At 41.1% G+C, this 25,768-nt stretch overlaps 2 protein-coding genes and 1 long non-coding RNA gene across 6 annotated transcripts; 1 reads left to right on the top strand and 2 right to left on the bottom strand.

The window, feature by feature from the left end:
- The first annotated feature begins 386 nt into the window (after positions 1 to 386).
- Positions 387 to 7,015, top strand: LOC115692596 (rac-like GTP-binding protein 3). The gene is made up of 8 exons (XM_030619506.2): positions 387 to 851; positions 1,285 to 1,372; positions 1,515 to 1,624; positions 1,714 to 1,777; positions 3,334 to 3,398; positions 3,481 to 3,546; positions 5,686 to 5,780; positions 6,652 to 7,015. The coding sequence occupies exons 1-8, from the start codon at positions 747 to 749 to the stop codon at positions 6,689 to 6,691; spliced, it is 633 nt and encodes a 210-aa protein (XP_030475366.1). The 5' UTR covers positions 387 to 746; the 3' UTR covers positions 6,692 to 7,015.
- Positions 7,016 to 7,717: 702 nt separating this feature from the next.
- LOC115692587 (uncharacterized) lies at positions 7,718 to 16,023 on the bottom strand. The gene is made up of 4 exons (XM_030619499.2): positions 15,717 to 16,023; positions 13,539 to 13,910; positions 9,110 to 13,459; positions 7,718 to 8,224 (listed from the first exon to the last, which is right to left on the bottom strand). The coding sequence occupies exons 1-3, from the start codon at positions 15,867 to 15,869 to the stop codon at positions 9,149 to 9,151; spliced, it is 4,836 nt and encodes a 1,611-aa protein (XP_030475359.1). The 5' UTR covers positions 15,870 to 16,023; the 3' UTR covers positions 7,718 to 8,224; positions 9,110 to 9,148.
- Positions 16,024 to 18,125: 2,102 nt separating this feature from the next.
- Positions 18,126 to 21,033, bottom strand: LOC115692612 (uncharacterized). 4 transcript variants are annotated; one of them, XR_008817270.1, is made up of 4 exons: positions 19,951 to 20,805; positions 19,787 to 19,854; positions 19,452 to 19,629; positions 18,126 to 18,544 (listed from the first exon to the last, which is right to left on the bottom strand). It is a non-coding gene; the product is annotated as an uncharacterized LOC115692612 (long non-coding RNA). The 4 variants fall into 4 exon arrangements; XR_008817271.1 differs by having other exon boundaries at positions 19,452 to 20,004; positions 20,140 to 20,813; XR_008817269.1 differs by having other exon boundaries at positions 19,452 to 19,854; positions 19,951 to 20,806.
- Between the last annotated feature and the right edge of the window lie 4,735 nt (positions 21,034 to 25,768).

Below are 25,768 nucleotides of genomic sequence, written 5' to 3'. Positions count from 1 at the left end.
GCAAACTCAATACATTAGCCAAGAAATCCTCGACATGAAAAGTTACAAAAGAACAATTTCTTTCAATCCAACATTCGAAGAATTTTTTCTGGATCGCCATATTTTACACGTTCAAAGCACTCCCATTTTGATTTACCACTATGTAGTAAATGCACTAAAGAATTCTTTTAACATAAGCTATATTTCAGATATGATAAAGACAGATATAAGTTTCCAAGAATTGCCCAACCCCAATTGTTTAATTGGTTTAGCTGCGTGAGGGCTGTGAAATTTAGTGAACCGTTGACCGCGGGCCGTCCACGCCGGGGTCCAAGAAGACCGTCAAAACTAAGTCCATTATTCAATGCAAAATGTCGACAGAAAAATGTCTCCTTTATATCTTTCGGGGATTATCAGCTGGTTCATAAAATTCCCAAGTTGTTGTCTCCTTGAACCAGGCCAATAAAGTTTCCTGTTCTTGATGTCACAGATGTAATAAACCCCGCAATGTTTAGCCAAGCCAAGCCAAGCAGATATCAACAGCACAATAAAGTATAAAGAACAGCTAATGAGTGAGAATCATGTGATCCACCGCCATAACAGACGCTTGCTGGAATCATAAAAAGGTTCTACTCCAACAGCGACGAAACATAGCCCCAAAAGCAGAAAAAAAAAAACGAGTTCACAATACCCAGAATTCCAGAATTTCTGCATTTTAGATTCAAAGGTAGCTTCTTTGTTCCTTTCTTCCTGGGGGTGTTTCTTCAATGGCTGCGAGTGCGTCAAGATTCATCAAATGTGTGACGGTTGGCGATGGGGCTGTGGGCAAGACTTGCATGCTCATCTGCTACACCAGCAACAAGTTTCCAACTGTATGTTCTTCCCCTTTTTATCCAAAAAGTACAGCAGGAAATAAAAAAAACAGAGAGTAAATGGTTTGTTGACTCATTGGGACTTCTTGGGTATCCCAGGCACAGATAAATTGTTTGCCTTTTTTGATTTTTGTACTGTCTGTGTTTTCCTGATTCTAGGTTTCGCCTCCTTTTTTGTTTTTGTTGCTTTTTGGTGATACCCTTACAAGAGTTAGTGCCTTTTTTTGTCTCATCAAGATTCCTGTGCAGAGTTTTTGCTTTATGGCCAGTATTTTATAACCCCTCAAAATTGCGTTTCTTACTCCTGTAAGTGGTGGTTCTTTATCTTACATGCTCATTGGAAGAGATGGAATATATCTTGCATTATCGGCTTTTTACTTTTCTTATATCTTTGTTGCATCTAAATCTTGCCGGTTATCTGTAATTTGATCAGGATTACATACCAACAGTATTCGATAACTTCAGTGCAAATGTAGTAGTTGAAGGTACCACTGTGAACCTGGGACTCTGGGATACCGCTGGTAAGAATTCGGTGCTTTCATTGATGTTTACAGCTTTGAAAGGCCATCGTACTTGGATCTAGTGGGCCTATTCGATTTGCTTGTTGTAATCATTTTGCTGTGTGCATTGTTTTGTTGCGCTGCATATGCTTTTGGATGCCAGGGCAAGAAGATTACAATAGATTAAGACCCCTGAGCTACAGAGGAGCAGATGTCTTTGTCTTGGCTTTCTCTTTAGTTAGTCGAGCTAGCTACGAGAACATATTTAAAAAGGTTCCACTTCCAAATTGTTATTTCCATAACTTTCTGTTGCACTACACAATGGTTAAGTTTTGAGTTTCTGACGATCATCTGTTGGCCAGTGGATCCCTGAACTCCAGCATTATGCGCCTGGAATCCCTCTGGTCCTTGTGGGTACCAAATTAGGTAAGTTAAACAACTTATCTATACTGAGAAGGCTTCAATTCTCCCAGAATCCTTGTCTTGGTTGTTGATATTTTTCTGGTTCTTTGTGATATTCTAAGCGGGCGGTTGACTTGACTAAGTGGACTCCTTTCAGTGTCTGACTGCTAGTTGCTCGGAATAGCATTTTTATGCAAGCACCATAGAGGAGCAACCCTTTAAGTCGGGTTTAGTGACAATTTCTTTGTGAGAGCTTGGAGTGATGTCAAGCAGAGCTTGTATATTCCCATGTCACCTAAGATTGTGAGCTTCTCAAGTTGACTTGACTCTTGAAGCCTTAAGTTCACAGAATGGCGTTCTGGTGCACAATCGTTTTCAACTTTTTCGGCTCTTTGTAATGCAATAATGTTCAATACTCTAAAATGATCACATATTTGCTTCGAGAACCTAGTAGATGTAGCCTTCTTCTGCCCTTGCTGTACCTTTCATTTTGGTTCAGGCAGTCTCAAATTATTTCCAGGCTTGTTGTTATTCTAATTTTGGCAAAACCATCTTAGTTTTGTCTCTCTGAACCTGTCCTGAAGTGCGACTCCTTTAAGTCAACCTGTTCGTAGATATCATGCCTTTATGCAACAGGCTTGACTTCAACTAACTTAGTATGGGAGATCACTTGCTCTTGTGTTAGGCTCTGTGAAGCATAATTGGTCTAATAGCGTTTCTTGGAGTGCTGTATTGCTTAGAGATGACTAAGAGAATGCCAGTAAATCAATTTGCTAAAGACTTTCTATATTGAGGACTCAGAAACTTGTTAATCGATTTTTCATCTAACTTTGGTTGTTGCGGCTGTTTGCTGTGGCATTGGTGCACATTTGTGCTGTGCATTGTATACTGATGGCACCCCTGGCCATTAAAAAAATTACCATCTGGTTTCTGGAGTGCTGACACGTTGCACCTTCTATGGATAATGGATAGTAGCATTAAGTTTATATAAAAGTGATCGGGATATAGAAAATCTTAATGGCATCACCGTAGGGAACTGGTTGTTGGATCTAGATGATATAAAAATCTTGTAGGAGTTGGCATCGATTGAACCGTCTTTACCATAAGATTGTTGAATATTTTATTACACTTACTAGGCTAGGGTTATCGAAGTAAAAACACTGACTTTTAAACAGATTCTCTGTGAACGACTTCTGAAACAGGTCTACTTTTCAGTGTCATGCAAAGAGGTTTTTCTAATGATCAGTACGTAGAGAACGTTCATCCTTCCTTTCCTGTTCTGACTTCCAGTTATTTGTATCATTAGTCACCAAATGAGTCATTCACAAACAGCATGTCTTATTTATAGAGAATTTTGCATAAATTTCCCTTTCCAGTACCTCCGTTCATTGTTGAGTTCTTTAACTCTTTTGTCCTTCTCTTTGCTTATGAAGTGATTCTAACAAGAGACTCAATCTAGAGGGTTAAAACTTTCATTGCTTCTGTTAAATTCTAGGGAATCCAGAGTTTTTTTTTCATGGTAATACAGTCTTACTAGGCAATGGTTATTTCCATTTTAATGAATTATCTGAAATATGTAGATCTTCGCGAGGACGAGCACTATTTAGCCGATCATCCTGGTCTAGTGCCAGTTACCACTGCACAGGTTTGGTCTCTATTCAGCACCTCATCATGCATCAACAGTGAATAAGACTTAGTCTACTAAAGTGGTGGATCTATGCTTTCAGGGTGAGGAGCTTCGCAAACAAATTGGTGCTGCATATTACATTGAGTGCAGCTCCAAGACACAACAGGTGCTTAAAATCACCCATTTAATTTGTGCAATAGGAATCAACAAATGTCCTTAGTAGAGGTACACTACCTCGTAACCGCCATGGCAACAAATGGATTTGTGGCTCTTTGAATAACAAGCATGTCTATCCGGGTAATGCTAATTTAAAGGGAAGGTGTCAGTTTTGGAGTACTTCACACTGAACACTGAACTCCAGTTCGTTTCATTTGTTGCATTATACTTCCAACATTTTGAATCATGCCACTATACTGCGAAAAACTTCAAATGCCACAGTGGAGACGTAATTAAACCTTTTAACCTATATGAAACAAGGCATATCACTTAAGTTTTCTGTTGGGATATTAATGGATCATGGACATGTGATTCACTGAAAGAACCAGACATAATCAAGTTCTTTTCCCGCCAAAAGAGGCCGCTGCATGGATCGTCTTACGCTATTTTGTTTCGTATAATTTCAAGTTTTCTGTAATATTCAAGTACAAACATCTCTCTTTGAAATTTCCTTCCACTGTCTTCTTAAGCCTTCTCTGAGTGTATTTCACCTGCATCCACATCATCAAAGCTTCCATAGGCTATCCTTGCAGATGTGCAAACCATCTCCCACAAATCCTCTTTCCTTTTGCCTAGTAGATCCAAGATACTGCTACCACTCTTTCTAATACTTCTTATGAATACTCATCCCTCTTTCGTGTGGAACCTTTCATTTGCTGAATTTGCACCTTATAATGGTCCGTCTTTGGCAGACTTTAATCTTCCCAGTTTCTATTTGCTCAAATCCTCAGCTAGTATCATAGTGTCAGCAAAAGGCATGTGCTGTATAAAGCAAAGAGATGAGTAGTACAAGCCATATCTTGATGTAACTTCTTGTTATTGGGGCATCATCCGTTGCTCCTGGAAAGTTTCCTTACTGAAATCGTGACTTACAACTTTGCTGGCATGCATGTATTCTTTAGCTTATATGCAACAACGTCAAGGAAACCCTTAAGCGGCTTCTGAAAGATCTTGTCATATGGCTTCCGCCCCTCAATAAAAATCATATGCAAATTGTTCGTCCTTATGTTGTTCTTCAAACTTATGCAACAAGTTTTTTTCATGGCTGACTTTTCTGGCACAAAATGAACTTGGTTGTCCTAATTAAGAGTTTCTTTCAATAATTTATACACTCTTGTTCTTAACTTTATTGTCCAAACCATCAACTTCATTTATATGTGTAGTGCATTACTTGGTTTAGATCTCTTGTTTTGCCTCTTTCTTCCCCCTCTCCAGTCAACTAATTAATATCTTCTTCTTTGGAGTCCAAACTTTCAACAAGTCTAGACCTCATTGATAATACGTGAGAATTTCCCTAAGGTTAAATAGCCTCTCATGTAATTATGTGTCTAAGCAAATTAGGCTAGTCCTACTGATTTTAGACAAACAAAAGAAGTCTCTCCAAGCAGGATATTCCATTTCTTGCTATCCTTCTTCAATCAGCACAGCTGTTCGAGCAATATGAGATGGAAGTTTTACCTTCCCATTGTATGTTTCAACTTTCTCATTTAGAAGGTAGTAAGTTCTGATTCTGGATCGTGGATCCTGGCAAACTTACACAACTGCTTTATCTTTCTGAATGATAAGCTTTGTTCCCGAACAGATTAGAAAGTCACGAATAATGAAGTGCCAGATAACCTTTAGTACAGTCCCTGACTGATACGTGAGTGATTATACTTCAAACAATACTAGACATACTATAAGCACTGATATGGCTGAGGACTTAGAATTCTATTGCGAAAATACAAAAGCTACAAACATTGAATTTGTGGTGGTTTATCAACATTTATTATGTTCGCTCGGCCATCTTTTCTTGCTTTTATCCACTTCAATCAGCTTTAACTGGCTTAATAATAATTTTCCTGCAGCAAAATGTATCTGATAATTCTGCACTTGATTGTGCGGTACTCTCATAAACAAGAAGCTCCCAAGTTGACCTGACTAAGAGTTATAACTGGATTCCAACACGTAATAAGAAAAAACGAGTGTTCTTTCTCCCTTACTGCTAAACATATTTTATCTGGCTTGGCGGTTCTGTTTCCTGTGGTTTTTTCATTATTACCTCATGATTCTTGGTCATCACTCTAATAACTGCTCTATTGAATTGCAGAATGTAAAAGCAGTCTTTGATGCAGCAATCAAGGTAGTTATTAAACCACCGCAGAAACAAAAGGAGAAGAAAAAGCCCCGCCGAGGATGCCTCCAGTCAGTACCTTCATTTCTAATAATCCTTCTCTACTTTTTTGAAGAGTGCATACATTGATTTTTCCTCATCCAGTTGGGTGATGATATTAGCTGAGGCACTGAGTCATTGCCAAATGACTTTTGGTTAAGTTCATTGCAAATAGCATCTATTCAATGAAAAGCAGTTACAAATGTAATGATGACTGTTTTAAGAGACTTAAACTGGAAAATTGTGAGGGTGATAACGCAAGAGCTGAAGTTAGATGCTTCTGTTCATATAAGAGGTGCTGTATGTGCTCTTGTCGTGGTCTGTTAAGCAATGTGTCATGTCGTCTCATTGTCAAAATGGCCTGTTTCTTAACTAATATAATAAGAAGTTGGTTTCGTGGTAAAAAAGATGAAAACGTATCAAATCCTGCCAGTTTTAAGGTTTATCCTTTATTCGGCCTTTTTTTTTTTCTAATTCACGTTGGTTCATGTGCTGCGTAAATGTCTGTAATGCCTGGTAGTAGATCACTGTCTGCAAAAGTCATGCTTTTGCTCATTCTTCATTTTGAGAAAGTAGGCCTTTGATCTTGTCCCTGATTATAAAATCCTTTGTTGAACTTCTGTTCTGTGAACTATAAAACTCTCTACTGGTACCATTTAAATCTGCTGGGTCTTAAACTCAACGCTTAGGTGCACTTGTTCTTGATAGAATTGTCAATCTGTTCTTAGCTCGCAGACATGGCATAATTAGATGTACTTCTCCATACCCTTTTATCAGACTGTTCCTAATCATCAACCCTTCCTCATAAGAGTACAGATATTTCAGTGTGAAAATTACAAGCACCTTTGCTCATCATCAAGACCAGATGTTTTTGGTGCATAATCTGTTTTGTGTTAACTGCAGAAACATCTTTTCTGGGAGGAGCCTTGTGTGTCTCATGTGAACCACGACGGTGTGGGATTTGCAATTCAACTCTCGCAGGCATGCCAGATCCTCAATCTCCCATATGATCAGATCTGATGGACAGGACATTAATGGTTTTTGAACTTCTGCATAGGATTCGTTGTATAGTGAGCCGCCTCGGTTCTACCTGACAATGATTTGCATCTGTTTGTCTCAGTTCTCTTCATTTTTAGCATGTCCCTGAAAGGAGAACTGCTTGGTATAATGTTTCACATCTCTTTGTTCATCGTCTCTCTTCTCTATGAGACATCGATTCGGATTGTTTTTCAGTGTATTTAGTTTTAATTGAGTAAGCACGCCACCATTCTCAGATAAAAAAACGGTACTTCATCTTTTCCACTTGAGAGCGTTAACCTCTGGATCGGAAGCTCTGGCATGACCAAATTCAAGACGGTCATGGTAAGAACCTGCTTGGTTAAGTCTTGACTGAACTGTTTACCTTGGGATTGCATGAATCACATGGCAATTCACCAAGGGTTTCTACAAATTCCCGAAGATCTGGCCCTCGGATATCAACGATAGTTAGACCACAGAAGAATAGATCTGTCATTTCATTCAGAACGACAGATCATTCCTTCAAAGTACGATAGAAAACCCCTGTCCTGATTCTTCTAAACCATGGTATTGAGAATATGTGTAGTTTCCAATCCCCTTGAAGAAATTATCTGATAACTCTAGAAAAAGTGAAACAGCGAGGACGCGTACAGAACAAAGTAGCGAAACAAACAGCCTCATTATAATACAAATACGCCTTTGTTTCAGGGAGAATAGGAATCAATGAATCATACATGAAGCTCTCTCTCCCTCCCCCTCTTAGACTTTCCTAAAAGCAGACATTGGAAGTGAAGAGAGCTCCCTTCCGCGGCAACTGGATAACCGCAATTTCTGGAACGGAAAGCAAAGACAGATCAGAATGTAGAGGATGCAATAGAATCGGCAGGACCAGAGTAAACGACCTTTTTTCACGAGGCTTCGAAGCCTCAACTAAGAGAGATGCAAAAAAAGATGCAGTAACTAACCCACATCAGATTAAGACAAGCTCACAATACCCCAATAAGGTGAAATTTTGATCATATATGCGACTGAAGAGAGTTTAAAAAGGATAAATTAAACCACAATACAAAAGCTTCTGTATAAAGCAGCTCAAAACCAATTTTGCCATTATCAGAAGCCGGATAAGCATGGATGATCTTTGGGGTCCATTTTTTTTTTTCGCAGAGTTGATTCACCCAACACCAGTACCGAACCAATTCTCCAACTTTTTCGATGACGCAAATGACATGCTTTCCGTCAGTCAAAATATCTACATCGGGGGAATGGATCCGCAGCCACCCAGAGAGCATATTCAGCCAATGGTCTTCAGATCTCGGACACTGTCTCTTCCTTTAGAGTGGATACAGCAAAGAAGCGGGGGTTTGGAGACCATGAACAACGTAAATTGCACCACCCATCAATGAGGATCCCAGGTTAGATGACGACCTCCGGAAGGTGGCCAATGCCCACCCTCAAAAAACTGCACATAAAAGAAACATGTGAATAATCTAGACATCAAACTTAGATGTTTGCTAATGAGAATAGCAACACCAAAGAGCAAAGGCAGAGAGAGAGAGAGACAGACAGACAGAGACAGAGACAGAGACAGAGACAGAGACAGAGAGAGGCGCAGCATAATAGCCACAAAAACTCAGGCCCCATTATAAAGTACGCCTGAAATCATGTTGATTTTAAAGAGGCAAACAAGAGGATGTAGTGAGGCGCTTACATCAACCAGTGAACATGCAACATAATCCACTTTCAATGGTTTTAATGCTAACTCATCCACCTTCGATGCCCAAGTGAATTTCTAGAAAAGTAAAGTGACAAGATCTCGGTCACACCTCGCCCTCTGATAAAGTGTCTCCATTTCCTTGCCTCGGTTATCAAAACCAACATCATCAAGAAATGACCTCAAAGTGTTCCTTCTCTCCAAAGAAAGCCCATCTCTACTATCAACAGCACCAAAAGGGAGGAATGACAGACAGTAATGCAAAGGCATTTTATAAAAGTAGGCTTCCTTTCATGCGCCGTCTTTTTGCAATCATTGATACAATTGTGCAAACCTGCAGTTCTACTTCATTACTTTTGATACATATCAGATCCGCAGGTCCTGCACTGTACTTGGCATCATTATTCTTATCTACCTTTAAGGTAAAACACGGATAAACATACTTCAATCACCCATCAACTCCATCTTATCCTACATCATTCTTTCAGATATCTTTCTTAGGATTGACTCTACGGTAAATTTACACAAAAATGACAAAAGCAAATGCCCAGAATGCATGCTCCTCAAATATACAGTAGCAATTCCACTGAAAACAAAGACTTATAACCTCGATAATGCATCATGAAAACTTACAAGCATCTACAGGTCACCAAACTGTACTATTGTGCATTCCTACTGCCAAGAGGACTGCTTGTAATTGTCCCACCCTCCGTCAGGCTCTTTCCTTTTCAGAACGCCGCTTGAAACTTGGTACATCCTTGCTTGGTCCTCTGCTAACGCTTGTGAACTCACTACGGAGAGTTGTCTGGGTGCAAGCGACGACGTCTCATCTCTACCTTCCAAGTCGGGCCCTCCAGGCCCAGTATTAAGGTCCAACACTTGCCTGGTCCATTTTTTATTGTTCTCGTAACTATTACCACCATCTGGAAGGCTAACAATAAAAGGTCTGGAAATATTGGTGGATACTGCACCAGGCAGACCTAGTAGCTGCGAATGGACAGGTGGAAAGCAAAGCCTGCCACCTGATGATGGATCAACATACGTCGTTGAACTATTTGAAAAGGTTGCCGACTGCAAAGGAAAGCTCGCAGCATAAGGAGAGAAGACAGGGTACTGAAATGGAGGGGGTGGAAAGGCCACGGCAGGAGAAGAAGACAACACTGGCGTACGGTAGATTTCAGTATTAAATGGAATTCCACCAGTAGAAGGCCCCAGCATCCTAGGTTGTCCTCCAGTTGCAACAACAGGTAGAGATTGCTCCCCTCTTGACAACATTGATGGAATAGTGACAGCTGAGTATGTGCTCCCAGGATGAAACCAACTCGAGAAATTCCCTACCTCCAAATTGTTCATCTTCAGGCCCGAAACAGGTTGCTGAGATGGCACACTGCTTCTTGTATGCTGATTAGGTATCGATGGTTCAGCACTCAAGTCATCAACAGCAGGTCCATCATTCAAATCGAAGTCTCTGTGGGCACCTGTGTCTGTTCCATTGGGAAGACTACCAGCTGATGATTTGGCCAATGAAAAGTTGACATCTAGTCTGCATTTACTGCTCGTCGAGTAGCTCCATGAGTCAGTAGCTTCATCAATCTGATTTAAATCAAGACCAAGACCTCCAGAGCCACGGGTTGGGGCAGAACTACTCATCTCATCACGTCCGATCTCGCGATTACTTTTAAAACTTGGAAGAGAAGTACTCTCCAGAATGGAATTTCTAGAAACTGCATCTTCAACAATCCCTTCATCAGGGACATTCAAGTCAATATCCAATGGAGGGCGACTGGGTTTGGCAGAAGCAGTATCAGGATTAGGAGGGGGATTTGTTGCGAGCAGGGGCATCTCCAGAAGTTTCCTGGGTTCAGCTGGCCTAAATGCACTCGTGGCTGCAGAGCCCTTCCATCCAAGTTCCACTTTAGTCCTCAACAGATCATCAGGAGGAACAAAGGGGCCCTTTGCAGCAGCAGCGACTGGAATTGGTGCACTAAGACTGGTCGACACGGAAGAGGTAGCAAAAGGCAACCGATTAGCTAAAGGAACAACAGCTGCGCTTGCATGTGCAGCCAAGTTTGCTGGCTCACCATATTTCACGTCATCCGTATTGAGTCCTTCATTCAAATCAAACCTGACTTTTGCATCCTTATCAGCACCACCCTCAGTGACAGCCAGAGAAGAAACCTCCGATGAAGCAAATTCCTTGATCTCATCTGCTCCACTGCCTGTCAACTTGCTCAGCCTAGACTTTGCACTCATGTCTTTTACTTGCACAGGAAGGTCAGACAGCCCTTTAGATGAAGACAAGTTCCGCTCACAATCTGCTCTACTTTCCTTATTCTCCTCCATGCCCCCACCCTTGTAATTAGCAAAGCCTGCACCAGAAGTGGCTACCGAAACCTCCTGACTAACGGATCGCAGCTCCATGTGGGTATCTCGATTTCCAACATCTGTCCCATCAGTCCTTTCAGCCTTCACAGCATCAACATTTTTCGTTACCTGTTCTTTTGGCTTCATATCTTCAGAGACCACTGTGTCAGTAGGCCTCTCGTCCACCTGCATGCCATCTTTTGAATCTTCATTTGTTTGTCTTCCATCCTTTTGGCTGGAGAAAGATCCCAACTCGGCAGCTACTGATGCTACTTCAACGCTAGAAACAGCATCAGGTTTTTTGTTCCCAGATGACAAAGAGACAATGGCTTTCGTTTTAGAATCAGGAACAGCATCCTGATTTTCCCTGTCAATTGCTGTATTAGACTCGTCATCATTTCCACTGTCAACAGTCATATAAAGTTTGACTGCAGGGGATCTAGCCGCTGAAGTGACCAATGGTAAGTCGTTTACGTTTTTGTTGCTTTCTGGACATGGTTCTGCAGCCTGTAGCATTTCGGTAGAGGATGAATTCGGGTTTCTCTTCTGCTCTTCCGAAAGTACATCTTCGGATGGTAATGGAGAGACCTTATTGTCTGCTTTCCTGGTCAGTAGTGCGCCATCATTAACCATATCCTTCTGCACACAATCATTGGCAGCACCGCTGGATTGACAATGGTTCCGAGGTGATGAGTTCATTTTGGAATCATTGCCTGCGCATGACTGCCCGACTGCAGAGGGGTTTCGCTGTGGAGAGTCAACAGGAGATACCATTTCGGACATTAACATCTCTCCAGCTGCCACACTAGCAAGCAAGTTCATTCCAACATCATCTTCAACAGAATCAGAAGCGCTAGGTTCAAAGACTTTGACACAACTTTCCACCAAAGCCTTCATGGAGCTAGGAGATGCCTCAGGCAATCTCCCCAATTTGAATTCACTCCCTGATGATGACATAGCAGTTTTTGATGTTTCCAATGCCTTCTTAGTGTTTTCACCAGTCTTGAGACAGTCATCCTGAGGAGCAGTTCCTGGGGACCCATCACCCTCATCACAAGCAGTCACCAAATCTTTCAAATCATTATTCTGCCATGATTCAGCATTCACATCAGACGAAACATTAGCTTGGCATGCATCAGTCTTCTCCTTCAGAGCAGGATCAAGTTGATCAGGCCTTTCCGGGCGCATTGGAGAGGATGCTCTGCTGATCATGACAGATGGATCATCGAAGGATCCACCACTGGCATTTTGAGCAGGACTACGGCCTCTGTTTGGAATCTTAACAATCAATTTGTGACTATTCACCTCAAAAGGCACATCAACTGCCCTTTCACTAGTCAATCCAGACTGAGACACTTTTTCTGGAGCCACATTTCTATGCAAGGAAGTTCTGCTAGAACCCATTTCCCTTCCAGATGCACTCGATCCAGGGAGGCAATTAACCAACTTCTTATGGCGTGAAGGACCACTAGAGACCCTGCCAGAACCAGCCGTGGAGCTCCTAGCATCTTCCTTTCCTGGAGGACCCCCAGTCTTTGCATGGTCGCTTGAGCAAGACTGGCTGTTGTTGTGAGACTGACTAGAACTGCTGCTCTTCTCGTCTCTCGATGTTGTCATAGGAAGATCGGAAACACTGCTAACCACAGCACTACGGGCTTGTCCATCTTTCAAGTTGCCACCAATTGATGCATGTGAAGGAGCTGATTTTAATGACCCAGGAGATACAGCAGATTTAGAGGCACTCTCCCCCTGAATAAGCTTTACCGAAGGACTTCTAGATGCAGGAAGACTAACAGAGCTCCTTGTAGCAGCCTCAGACGAGCCACCTACGTTTCTGTTCCCACCATGACCAACCTCGTTGATGTTCATTTCGGCCTCAACACCTTTCTTCCAGGTGTCAACCAGACTTCTTGCCTTCTTTTGAATTTCTGAGTTCTTGTGAGAACGCAAATTGTTCACCGACTTGCCTATATTACACATCTGTAAGGCATGAAGGTTAACAGGTAATTTATCCAGCGCCCGAAGTAATACCAAAATAAATTCATCCACTGACTTATCATTATCTTTAAGGCTACAGCCATCACCAACTTTCCCCTTATGAACCTCCTGCAGCCACTCATCCAACACAGACAGACCCTTCAGTTGAACAAACTGGCTGAGGCAATCTCTTTTATCTACTTTATCAGTGCCTGCAATCACACCTGTCAGCATCGAGCGGCCAGCTAAATCCACTTTCTTCTCACTCCTGTCTGGCAGCATGAGTTGCACCAGTTTCTCAACCCCTTCCAAATTCACAAGGCCTCCTTTATCTGTTATTTTGGCAATTTCATTTCTCAAAAAGCTTTCTGATCTAGAGTAACCAGAATCCCCATCCTCCATTTTGATAGATCGTTCACGTTTAATGGGCTCAGAGCCCTGATCTCCACGCTCTCTTTTCTTTCCCTTACTTTGAGAAGCAAAGGACGAAGCACTATTCTGTACACAATCTGAACCAGATTTTAGTTGTGAAGCTGATGTCGGACCATTCATTTGTTTTGGAGAACGACCATTTGGTTGCACTGTTGCATGCATTTCTATTCGAGTCTTATATAATAGCTGATCTACTTCTTCTTGATGTTCCTGCCAAAAAATTGTCAAATTTAGTCAGACAAACACACTCAGGGGCACCAAACTGAAGTTGCACGGAAAGAAAGCTCACATTAATATAGTCTTGGTCAGTTAGCCACCAAAGACAACTGTTGGAAATGTCATAAACTCGTCGACAAACAAAAGAACAGATCCCCGATGGAAGTTCAACACCTTTTGGAAGAAATGCAACTTTACACGGATGGAGTAAAGATGCTGCAAGAGTCTCATCCCTATGAAAGGAATAAAAGATTTCGTTTGGGGCAGCTTCTAGCAGGATGCCTCTGCTAAGCTTAACTTCAGCAGGCCGATAGAGCCAATTTACACCCAACTTCAACTCGTTGTCTTTACTTGAAGTTAATGAACGAATTATACCGATAAAAGGTGGAGAATCTTGGGGTGGCTTAAACAGGGCACAATCACCAACACTGATCTTGCGTCCGTCCTACAAAAGAGGAAAGCTCGAAGCTTCATTCATCCATACAAGCAACTAAATCTTGCAAAAGTGGAGATGCAGAATCTTGCAAAAGTGGAGATGTAGAAGAGCAGAACTGAGCATTTCATAACTGTACCATGACCATTCTACAGAAGCATTAGCAGTTTTTCAAAGAGAGGGAGGAAATTAGAAACTTGCAAACCTACAGAAACAGAATCTGCACTCTCCCAATCTCTTGAAAGGAAAAGAATAGGTAAAAAATTGAGCATTCAATAAAAGCAAGCTACAACAGAAAAGGGAAACTATAAAATGCTTAAAAAAGTAAAAAGACCAATCCAACAAAAGTTACAAAAAAACTTTAATCTGAGCCCCATCTAGTGAACATTTGTCTCAAACATCAATTACTTTATGAATTGTGACCTGGCATGAGCATGAAATAAAACCAATTTGGGAAGCTAAAAAGTTATCCAATTGCATCTTTTCCGGTGAACTGCTAACCCTGAAGACAATTCCTTCAACTCGCTGGACTTTACAACCTTGACATTAAATATTCAACGAACACTATCTTAGCTAGAACAATCTTAGCAGAAAGTCTTTTCCTTATATATCTCAGCCGTACCAAAAGATGCATTCAGCAATGGCACACTGAAGCTTGAAAACTAATCCAAAACCTCACTGTTTCAAGCAACTCAAAATCTGATTTACATTGATTAACATTGGCATCATGATACAATCGGAGTTTTGACAACAAAATGACAGAAACAAACATTGTTCGACTACAACAGTGAAATTGTAAAAGAACTGCTTTTCTGTTCAATTGGTGAGCGGCCATATATTGGCAAAACAGCAATGATGTCCACCATAACAACATATACAAGCCGCAGACCATTTACCACCAAAACCCAAAAAATTGGCAAAAGGCTAACGGAAAAAGAAAAGGCTTGTTGCTAAAACAAAAGCAGTTAGACATCAAGAATATTATCATCCAGATGGTCCCCCAAGACAAAAAAAATAAAAAATAAAATAGGAAGGACGGAGGAGGTGGAAAGACAGGAAGGGAAAGGGGGAGGGGGGAGAGATCCTGACTATACAGAAAATGTCTGTGCATTTTCAATTACATATATGTTTCACAATTAGAAGGACAGATACAAAGCCAAGCATCACAGACACCTCTCCAGCAAAGTTCTGGGCACCCAATATCCACTTTCCAGTATGATGGCCAATAACCACTTATAATTGATAAGCAATAACAACGGAAAGACAAATAACGAATTCAATTCAAGCCACCAAATCTAAATTCAAGATCGTTTAGACCAAAACTCCACAATCCCACAGTCTCCATAACGATTCAATAAAACTGATAGCAAAATCGCATAGGCCCACAGTTTTTGCTGGTATGGACGTCGAAACATCCTCATAACCCACAATTTTCTAAAAGAAAAAAAATGAAAGTCACCTAAACATAAAACAAACCTACAATTGTCTGCTCAATTAGATTAATGAGAAGCTAGATATAGATAAACCAATCTTCCCTATAACTGAAAGCCAACGAGAACTAATTCATAGCAAAGACGGAGCCAAAAATTCACTGCATATTCACCAATCCAAAAAAACCGGCGTCCCCATCATTTTCCAAATTCATCATCAATCAACAAACAGGAAATAGCCCAACCAATCTACCCTACCAGGAAAACTTAACCAGAACTAATTGGCCGGCGATTGGCGAAGACCAAGACAAGAACCCCCCCATCGGCGCACACAACCCCAATCCAAATCCGAGAAAAACGGGAATCGAGACCCGGGACGCCGCAATACCTTGTGAAAGAAATTAGGCGACGAAGAGGCGGAAGAAGAAGAAGAACCATCAGCATCGGGTGCAACAGCAACGCCTACACGCGTGGGGACCGTCCGCATGTGCCAATTGCAACTCCGCCTTCCCCTCCTCTCCTCACCTTCTCTCCCATGCATAGCCTTGCATTTTCCCCTATTCCTGCCCCCTGGATGGCAACAACAATCCCTATTTCACTTCCGGCGACTACCATCAATAACCCCTCCGGCGAGAAATCCCTCCTCCTCCTCCTCTTCCTCCTTCCCTTCCCTTCCCTAAAAAGCCCGCGGCGGAAAAGAACCCCCCCCCCTAATCCGCGACGAAGATCCTCCGCTGCCTGCCCCCCCGTCCGTCAATTCCGTCAGCCGCGATGCCGAGCCCTAAATCCCGCCACCATCCGCAAACCCTAGCCACCGCGCCACCATCCCGCAAACCCTACCCTCCTCGAAGCGATCCCAATTAGCGATTCCGGGAGAGGGTCGTCGGGCCACCGATCAATTCGCCATCCGATCCGCCGAATCCGAAGCGATTTGAAACGGCCTTCGATCTAGAGAGAGAGAGAGAGAGAGGCAGAGGGAGAGGGGTAGAGATAGAGAGAGAAACGTGAGAATTTGGTGCGAAGGGCGAAAAAAAATTGGATATAGAGAGAGAGAGAGAGAGAGAAGGAGAGACGGCAAGGGGGAGGAAAAGGCGTACTTGGTACTTAGCAGGGGCCTCGGGCAGGGGAGGAGGGGGAGGGGGGCACGGACGGATCGGGCAGGGGGCCACGGGCAGAGGGCGAGCGATAACGTGACGGAGCGGTGACTTTGGGCGCGGTGACGCGTGCGTAATCATGGACCGCGACCGCACTGGATTGGTGTGATCCGGTGTTGACTGATCCCTGCCCATTTGACTTTCCTTATTCTAATGAAGAAAGCCTTTTCTTTTTAAGCCCCGCAAAAAAAAAAAACAAAACAAATGAACTAAGGAAAAAAAAAAATTTTGACAACTTTGTTGTCTGTCCGAGATTACAAGCAAAAGTTGCGGTGGGGCCCGAGGCAAAATGCAGCATATCGCTCAGCGACTGTTTTTCCGTGTTCTTGTTTTTTGTTTTGTTTTTTGTTTTTGTTTGTATGATGATGATGATCATGCAGTGCTCCTCCCACATTATCATTGTTGGCGTACCTGAATGTCTCGCGAGAATAAGGATTACTTGCGAGAGTGTTCGCTCCCGCGCCCTCCAAGCAAGTCCGGTACGAACAAAAAGGCTTCAAGCCTGTACCCAAGGACAAGAAGATAAGACGCTCGCCTCTCTTTTATCGACTGATGTGATGAACAACCATCTAATCGGGGATTATCATTTGAACGATTTGAATCGATACCGATCATCTCTAAAGAGGTGCACACGGAGGGCACAACAGTATTCGATGCCAGCCCCATCACATCCAATGTTTGTGTGATGCATAGCTCTTATGTGGTGTTTTCCCGCAATCCCTAGTGCACATAGACGACATCAATTTCGGAACAATTTATGGCCATCCAATTTCGATTTTTCGATACAGACAAAACCATATCCTAACTCTTAACCTAGCTTGTTTCCAGCAAGCTAAGTCAATCTTTTCCGGACCTAATCAAAGGCCGCTCGTTCATACTTCAAGCTCCTTGAGAGGACAACCAAGTTCAACTTACTTGGTGTCAATATGGGGTGGTGGTGGCAGCAGCAGCAGCAGCAGCATCACAGCAGCATCGCGATTCACAAGCATAGATTGTGTGGGTTAGTGGAGGGCTAGATGGATGAAGGGAGGAGGAGCAGTACTTGGGGGCCGAGGGTACGATGGTCAAAGGGTGCGAGGTGCGGCGCTTTGACAAAAAGAAGAGGGAACGAAGGAGGACAGCTAAGGTTGTCCCGAGCTGTCCCGACATGCACCACCCAAGCCAAGACAGTTGTGGTGCTTCTCTAACATAAATGCACTCTGTTTTATAGCAGGGAGGAGGAAACACAAAAAGAGAAAAGAAAGAGGAAAAGGATAAATAGAAATTGAATTCAGGGAAGGGGGTCATGCTTCGGTAAGCATCCTCAGAAGCGGCCTTGGGTTTCAGTGAAGAAAGATTCAGGTGTACTTTTCAACCACAAGAGGAAGAAAAAAAAAGCCTTTCCCTTTTTCCCAGATAATGAAAAGTACGATGCTTCTCTCCGGGCAAACGACCAACTACGCAAGTGGCGATGTTGCTCCTCCTTTGAGGGGATGTCGACTTTTTTTTTTTTTTTGGTCAAGAGGGGATGTCGAATTCACTCGCGCAGGATATGACCCTTTTGTCCGAAAGTCGAGCCAATGGAGATTTCCAAATGTGGGTAGTAGTGTCTGCAAAACTGTGTGCGCAGGAGGGAGAGGGAGAGGGAGAGGGAGAGAGAGATGGGATGGGGTTAAATCACGCGCGTTAACATCATCGCCCCCTGTGTGGGCGATTTGCTGCGATGGGGAATTATTGAGACATTGACACACTGACTGTCTTTTAACGAGTGTGTCTCCATCTCTACCTATCATTCTTCTTTCACCACGAAACGGAACTTAAAAAACTTTTTCTCGCAACAACACTTCCCGGTTAGAATGACTTGCAAGGTTGAGCTCCGTGTGATGAAGGATCTTTTTTTCTTGTGCTGCACGAGTCTGCAGTTTGAAAGACAGACTTCTGTCTCGAATCTCGATAGCGACTTGATGAGATTTGAGTGATCGGCGTGGTGAACCACCTGAAATGCAAGTTGGAAAAGAAAAACCGCCGTCACTTTCGGTGCTCCGACATCATCCCCTGCCCCAGAAGCCAACTTCAATTAAAACTCCTGCAGATAGCAAACGGACAGAGCATCATAAAGACAAAACATCATCTTGCATTCGCTAGCCCTCAAGGCAATAGAAAAGAACCCCCTAGCCAGAATAACCAGATGAATAGATCTATAAAAAGGAAAAAATCAAAGCAACTGTTTTAAGGACGTGGAATCAAACGGCATGGGTGAGCGTGCTGTGCTGTGCGCATCTATGGACCTTTTGTATGGAAATCTGCTTCGATACCGACAATTCTACCAGGAGAAGATCTCAATATGAACTCTTAAGGGGCGTAAGCTGGTAGCTGTTCACCGGTAACCAGCTCCAACATACTTCAACTTCCATAAATCACCTTGATTTTATGCAGAGCAATTTTCCATTTTCACCCATTGACCATTGTGACAATAGATCGAAGTTTGAACTATGAATACAAGCACTCGAGTATAAATCATCCCAAAGAAGTCATTGGGTTTGTAGTTGCTCTTCGAAAAGTAATGTCCTGGTGCAACATATCTACGTCTCCAGTTGAGTTCTGAAAGTTGGTTCAGCAAAAAAATGTTCTCAAAGGTGAGGAAAGAAAAAATTCACTAGGCAATGATTTGCCAGCAAGACATATAGGAAAAGTAAGAAGCTGCCAAAGAGCATATCAATGAATTTCGAGTCAAAAACTAGACAAAAATGGGAGCCCAACAAGGCGGAATGAAATGATACGGTTTGGTTCTTTTCGTTGTTTCCAAAGCCAGTTTAATTGGATAAGCACCTCAAAGAACGGAACTGTTGATTTAACTAATTGCTTTGATGCACTATCTCCCAAGAGCACTTCTAGAACTGGAAAATCTATCGGTTACCAATTGTGTAAGGAACCGCACATTAGATGAAAAGATTGATCAGCAGTCACTTACTCATAAAGTTCAAGCAAACATACGCTGTGTTGCTGAGTCGTCGGAATGATTATCTCCCGAGAAGAACATGGCACTAAAACATGAGGATTGTCCCATGACTCAGGTTCAGTCAACCTACTTTCCCACCTCCTCTGGAAGTCCTAAGCCACATCCAGCAAAAGAAGCGGTTTCCAGTTTCGTTAGTAAAAGCAGATTCCCTGTAAAAATAAGTCATAAGAATCTTTCGCGAGTCAATTTCCAGACAAAGCATAGAGCACATCTTTATAACACGTTGAAATGCAGGAAATTTCTCCGAAATGTGGGAAATCATTAGGCTTGCGCTAAAGATGCTAGACCCAAAAAGAAAAACTTAACGCTTATAAACGGTCCCACTGGGCATGACACCATCGAACAAGAACGCATCCTACCAAATAGGGCTCGATCTACAGTGCAAATGACATTCACAGGTACTCACTTTCAGGTTCAAGCTGCAAATTGCTAGACATCACCTTGAGCAGAAACAGACTGAGCTACTGCACCTGTTTAACCAACATCTCTGATCAGAGCCCCCGACAGAACAAGCAACTCGTCTACTGCAAGTTTGCAGAAGGAGCTCAAACTAAAACCATATGTCGCAGAAATTTTTGTTCTTTGAAGAAAAAAAAGAGAAGCCCCTTCAAGTCCAAACTGTCATTGTCCTTGCCGGGTCAAGCAGCTATGGCACCAACCCGACACGCCCGTGATAACACCGACAGATAAGCTTGCCACACAGGTCGGCCCTTCCTACCATTCTCTTGACCATGAAAAAGAGCAACTGTCATCTTAATACAACCATGAGTCAAAGTCCAGACCAGAGAGGCCCGACAACCTTTGATTCTACAACCGCCGATGATAACTCGCAAAGCTACAGCACAACTCCTGAACAGCAGCTGGGAATTACAGTATCTATGTAGGGCAAATGCAACTTTCGTCGCGCGCGCGTGTCGGTTTCTCCGGCCAAACGCGCCTTTCCGACATCGATCGAACCTAAGCTGCTGCAACAAGGAAACACGGCGACGGGAGCGAGATGGTTCCGGATTTCTCGGATACAAGCAGCGACGGCCATCGCCGAGCCAGGACTTGGGAGAAAAATCGGCAGAAGAAGAAGCATCGAATGGCCGCAACAACGCGCGAAGCAAAAGAGAGGATTGCGGCGACGTACAGCATCGGAATCGCCGGCGTGGAAGGCGTTTGGAGTCCGCGATCGGTTCGAGGATGATCGGATGGGATCGGATCGGATCGGAGCGGTTCCGATTGGTCCGAAGTCGCCGCGTGAACGATGAAGAAGACGAATGGAAGTCGAGGCTCGGGCCGGGGCTTTTTCGGTATTTTCCTTTTTTTCTTTTTTTTTTTCGGCCATAGGAAAAGTACCGACTATATATTCGATTGAAAATAAAATGCTATTATTCGATTAAAAAATAAGTCTATAAATGGGTCAATTCGAACACGACTCGTTTATTAATCATGTCAAAAAAATTTCGACCCGAATTCAATTACACTGGTCGAATTTGGTCACTCTATCATGAATGTCTTTTTGTTTTTTGCTTAGAATATGGAAAACATTGTAAATTTAACTTAGTCAGATTATAGCAATAATTAATGTCAACTTATTTTATATCATAAACATTACTACTAAAAAAAAGAAATATAAAGCTAATTTAGATTAAAGAGGTCAATAGAAATTTTTCCATTAATAAAGTTGACGTGCCTCGTTTACTCCAACGGGTTAAATTCGAGTTGCATGGGCTGAACTTAAAACATATCCCGTTCATTAATCATGTTGAATGAGTTGACAAGGTTACATCCTAGACTCGTTAACTCTATGTCGTGTTTGAGGCATATTATTGTATCGTATCACAAACCCTCATTTGTTTAGGACATTACCACCATAAAAATTGACTACACGTCCATTGAAGGACAGATCAAAGGGGCTAAGAGCGGTCATTGTTTCTCCCCACCGCTATTTCTTCGATGTAATATTTGCAATATTCTATTTTTGCATGTAATATCGATATATCTCGTCTTTAATTGAGATTTTACTAAAGTTATTAGCTTGCGATATTCAAATTAAAGCTTTGCATCCGCCCGTTTATCCATTCACTAGTTTTTCGACAAAGCACTTACTGAATTCCCATAAAATTAATAATATTACCTTAATTGTTTTAGTGATTGAAAATCATATTTAATGACCTAATTCCAATATTTGGTGGTCATTATTCACAAGTAAAACTTTAGTAAATGAAATCACCGTGGGAAATTACCCGAGCAAAGAAGGGAAGAGAAACGGAGGATGATAAATTAAGTGGGCTTTCATTGGGCCTTCTGAAGGCTATGGAACTGGCTACTTAAAGCCCATGTGAATATTAGCAGGGGTCCATCCATTCGCTTCACATTCTAAAAAAATTTAAAAGATAATATCTTTTAGGGAAAATGACACAAATAGTAAATTTTTTTAAGGGAAAAATATAAAAAGGAGCCCAAAGTGGAGTTATTTTCTCAAATAAGAGCCTGAAATGGACATTTTCTCAAATAAGGACCTAAAATGCCCTCATTTTCTTAAATGAGGGTCTGAAGTGAATCTTATCTCAAATAAGGACTTGAAATAACCATATTAGTTTCAAATAAGGACCTAACCTCATGGGTAAAGGGTATTTTTGTCTCTTTTTTTTTCCTTTTTCTGTTTTTTTTTTTTCCTTTTTTTTTTTTCCTCTCTTCCCTCCGTCGAGCAGGGGGTATTTTTGTCTTTTTACTTTTTTTTTTCTTTTTTTCTTTTTCTGTTTTTTTCTTTTCCTTTTCTTTTTTTTTTTCCTCTCTTCCCTCCGAGGTCGTCGCCACCCGGCAGGTTGCCGACCCTCGCGCGCAGTGGGTTGCCTCACTTGGGCGAGCGAGGCGGGTTAACCTCACCGCGTGTCAAGCAAGGCCCGCCCTCACCTCGGCCTAGCCGAGGGTGCCCTCTCGGGATGGAAGGGCAAAGAACATACTAACTACCCCATCTCCGGCGAGGCGACCGTCACCGAAAGGCCTTAGTTGAAGGCAATATGTTCACTTTAGACCCTTATTTGAGAAAATTACTCCACTTCGGGCCCCTTTTTGAAATTTTCCCTTCTTTTAATTTATGTGCAATATCATCCCTGAACTTTTAATTTGTTCAATGCAGTCACTAAACTTTGATCCAATGTGCAATGTTGTCCCTAGACTTTTAATTTGTTTAATGTGGTCTCTGAACTTTTAAACATTTTCCATATAATTTAGGGACTACATTGAACATTTATCAATAGTTTATAAATCACATCAAATAAATTAAAAGTTTAGGAGCAATATTGCACATTGGGCCAAAGCTTAGGGATCACATTTCACAAATTAACAATTCATGGACAACATCACACAATGAATCAAAGTTCACGAACCATTTATGCTATAATATTTCTGTTAAAGTACGAAAAGGTTATCTTAATTTTTCAAATAAATTATAAAGATATCTCACTCAAATGACTTTGAATATCTTGCTTATACTTTTCAAAATCTAATTTGCTTGATAGTAATCTCAATCCCAAATACAAAAAGTACATGCCGTTCTAAATTCACTTGATTCCTCGCATTACCATGAGAACGATGCTATGAAAGAGAAGAGAACCATATGATTTTCACCTCTATTAAGCTTAACTATTTAAGTTTTTACCTCATAGTTGTTAAATAGAACGTCTTCTAAACCTCGTCATGCTAAATCCGAAACATTGCAAAATAATTAAATGTCAAAAGTCTGTCATTGTTCTATTAAAAGTAGATATACAAAATCATTTACATAAATATGTATGTATGAAAGCCTCCTAGAACCTGAATCCGATTAACTGTATTATTTCAACGTCGAATACGAAATTACTTCTAGATATTTGTGTTAGGACCAACAGGGTTTTATTATATCCAATTGAGTTGGCACTTACAGAAGCAATTTCAAATCGGAGCTAAGAATGGGTTTATTGTATGTGTATATATAAACCTATATGATGTATATTCTAATAATATTTACTATGATTTCATACTTATAGTTTCGAATTGTCGTTCTTTGTATGCATTTTATTTTGGTGGAGAAAGAGAAAATGGGTTGTCAAAATAAGACCATTGACTCAATCGGCTGTAAAAGGGCAATGATGTCATTGTTAGATAGTATGGTGCGAGGAACCATTTTGTTCCAAAAAGCATGATGCGCGGAAGATGTTTCACTTGCGACCTTTTGAGGAGATGTAACATTTGAAATTATGTTTGAATAGTCACTACACTTCAAAATTGACGTGCTCTTACACTGTATTGAGTCTTTAAAGGAAGGCTGAAAAAAAAAAAGGGTTAATACTACGAAAAACCAAAAACTGATATAATCGTGACAATTTTATCCCAAACTAATTTTTTGATTACCAAAAACTTCAAACTGGTACATTTGTGACAAATTTACCCTCAGTTTGTTTCTATTAAATTTTACAGTCAAATTGCTTGTTAAATGACACTCGGTAGTTGACTTATATACCAGTTTTATGTTTTACCTTCTGTTTGTCGCAGGTGTACTAATTTGTGATTTTTTTTTTGTATTAATCCAATTTAATGGAAACTAATGGAGAGTAAATTTATCACAAATATACCAGTTTGAGGTTTTTAGTGGTCAAAAAATTAGTTTGGAGTAAATTTGTCATATGTATACTAGTTTGGGGTTTTTGGTGGTCAAAAAATTAGTTTGGGGTAAAATTGTCACAGGCATACCAGTTTGAGGTCTTTCATGGTATTAACCAAAAAAATAATAACAAATCCATCTCTATGAATTTCTTCTTCTTTTTTCACAAGGTTATATTGCCAAGTCTCCAATGCACAGTAAAAAGAACAAGATCTTTTGTTATAGGGTTAATATCACGAAAAACTCCAAATTGATACATTTGTGCAATAACTGGCAGCTTTTGTTGGCATTGATCACTCTAAACTAATTTTTTTACTACAAGGTACACCTGTGACAATTTTACCCTTCGATAGTTTTCGTTAAATTTTACCGTCAAATTGCTAAACTGAATGACCCTTGACAGTTGACGGGTATATTGGTTTGAGGTTTTACTCTCCGTTTGTCATGGACATACTAGTTTGTGATTTTTCATTGTATTAATACAATTTAATAGAAACTAACGGAGGTAAATTTGTCACAAACGTACCTGTTTAAGGTTTTTTGTGGTCAAAAAATTAGTTTGGAATAAATTTTTCACAGATATACCAATTTGGGATATTTCATGATCAAAGAATTAATGAGGTAAATTTATTATATGTGTACTAATTTGGAGTTTCTCGTAATATTAACTTTTTATTTTATGGAAAGAAGAATAACTTCCGCTTATAATGAAAATCCTCTGGAAAAACCCTTTATTGTGTTTTGAACTTCGGTACAATAATGTCGGCCTAATTCCAAAAAAAAGCATCAACTTTAGGTCGAGAGACAATTCTGACTCGAACTTTTTTTTGTCCCATAAAAAAGCACTAACTTTAGGTCAATGGACAATTTTGGCTCGAATTTTTATTTATCCCATAAAAAAACACAAACTTTAGGTCAAGTGACAATTCTAGCCCCAATTTTTTTTTGTCTCATAAAAAATCAATAACTTTCATCATGATCCCAAATCTGGCCCCCCATTGACTTTCACCATTGTTTGAGAAAGAAGGTTATAGTGGTGAGCTTGGCGAATCTTGTCCATGGCGTCCGTCGACAGGCAATGGTCAGCTTCAGATTACATTTGCCCAAAGAGATTCAATCTGGAGATATTTTTTACTTGCCGGTGAAGCAAATGAGACAAACAATTTCACCGTTATTCTTCAAATTGTGACTTAGAGAATAAGACAATGAATATTGCTTTAAATCCAGTCAGCAAGCCACGTGAATTTATTGCTAAGGTGGAATAGTCAAGTTAGATAATCAATGGTTCTAAGTCAATGAGGGCCAGATTTTGGATTTAAGTGAAAATTGATGCTTTTTTATTAGACAAAAAAAAGTTAGGGCCAAAATTATCCCTCGATCTAAAGTTGATGCTTTTTTACGAGACAAAAAAAAGTTTAGGCCAAATTTGTCCATTGACCTAAAGTTAGTGCTTTTTTACCGGACAAAAAAAAGTTCGGGCCAGAATTATCCATCGACCTAAAATTTGTTCTTTTTTTTGGAATTAACCCCAATAATGTCAGTAAAGACGATGCAAATGCTTGCCGCTTTCCATTGCCAAACATGCCTACTCCTAGTCGCGCTCTTTGGGTGCTAGAAGCGGCACTAGGCTCTTTCATTATTTGCTAGCTGTAGCATCT

This window comes from Syzygium oleosum, unplaced genomic scaffold (assembly GCF_021117445.2).
Source record: "Syzygium oleosum isolate NSW1041296 unplaced genomic scaffold, Sole_v2.1 Sole_v2.09, whole genome shotgun sequence".
NCBI lineage: Eukaryota > Viridiplantae > Streptophyta > Magnoliopsida > Myrtales > Myrtaceae > Syzygium > Syzygium oleosum.
The sequence above is the reverse complement of the archived record's forward strand: the minus strand, read 5'-3'. Positions and strand labels throughout refer to the sequence as shown.

Bases quoted from the DNA above. Each gene is read 5' to 3' on its own strand.
- LOC115692587 (XM_030619499.2), bottom strand. From the start codon at position 15,869: ATGCATGGGAGAGAAGGTGAGGAGAGGAGGGGAAGGCGGAGTTGCAAT. The intron at 13,911-15,716 runs GTATTGCGGCGT...CCTCTTTTGTAG, and splicing joins CGCCTAATTTCTTTCACAAG to GACGGACGCAAGATCAGTGT. The intron at 13,460-13,538 runs GTGAGCTTTCTT...ATTTTTTGGCAG, and splicing joins CTGACCAAGACTATATTAAT to GAACATCAAGAAGAAGTAGA.
- LOC115692596 (XM_030619506.2), top strand. From the start codon at position 747: ATGGCTGCGAGTGCGTCAAGATTCATCAAATGTGTGACGGTTGGCGAT. The intron at 1,625-1,713 runs GTTCCACTTCCA...TCTGTTGGCCAG, and splicing joins ACGAGAACATATTTAAAAAG to TGGATCCCTGAACTCCAGCA. The intron at 3,399-3,480 runs GTTTGGTCTCTA...CTATGCTTTCAG, and splicing joins TGCCAGTTACCACTGCACAG to GGTGAGGAGCTTCGCAAACA.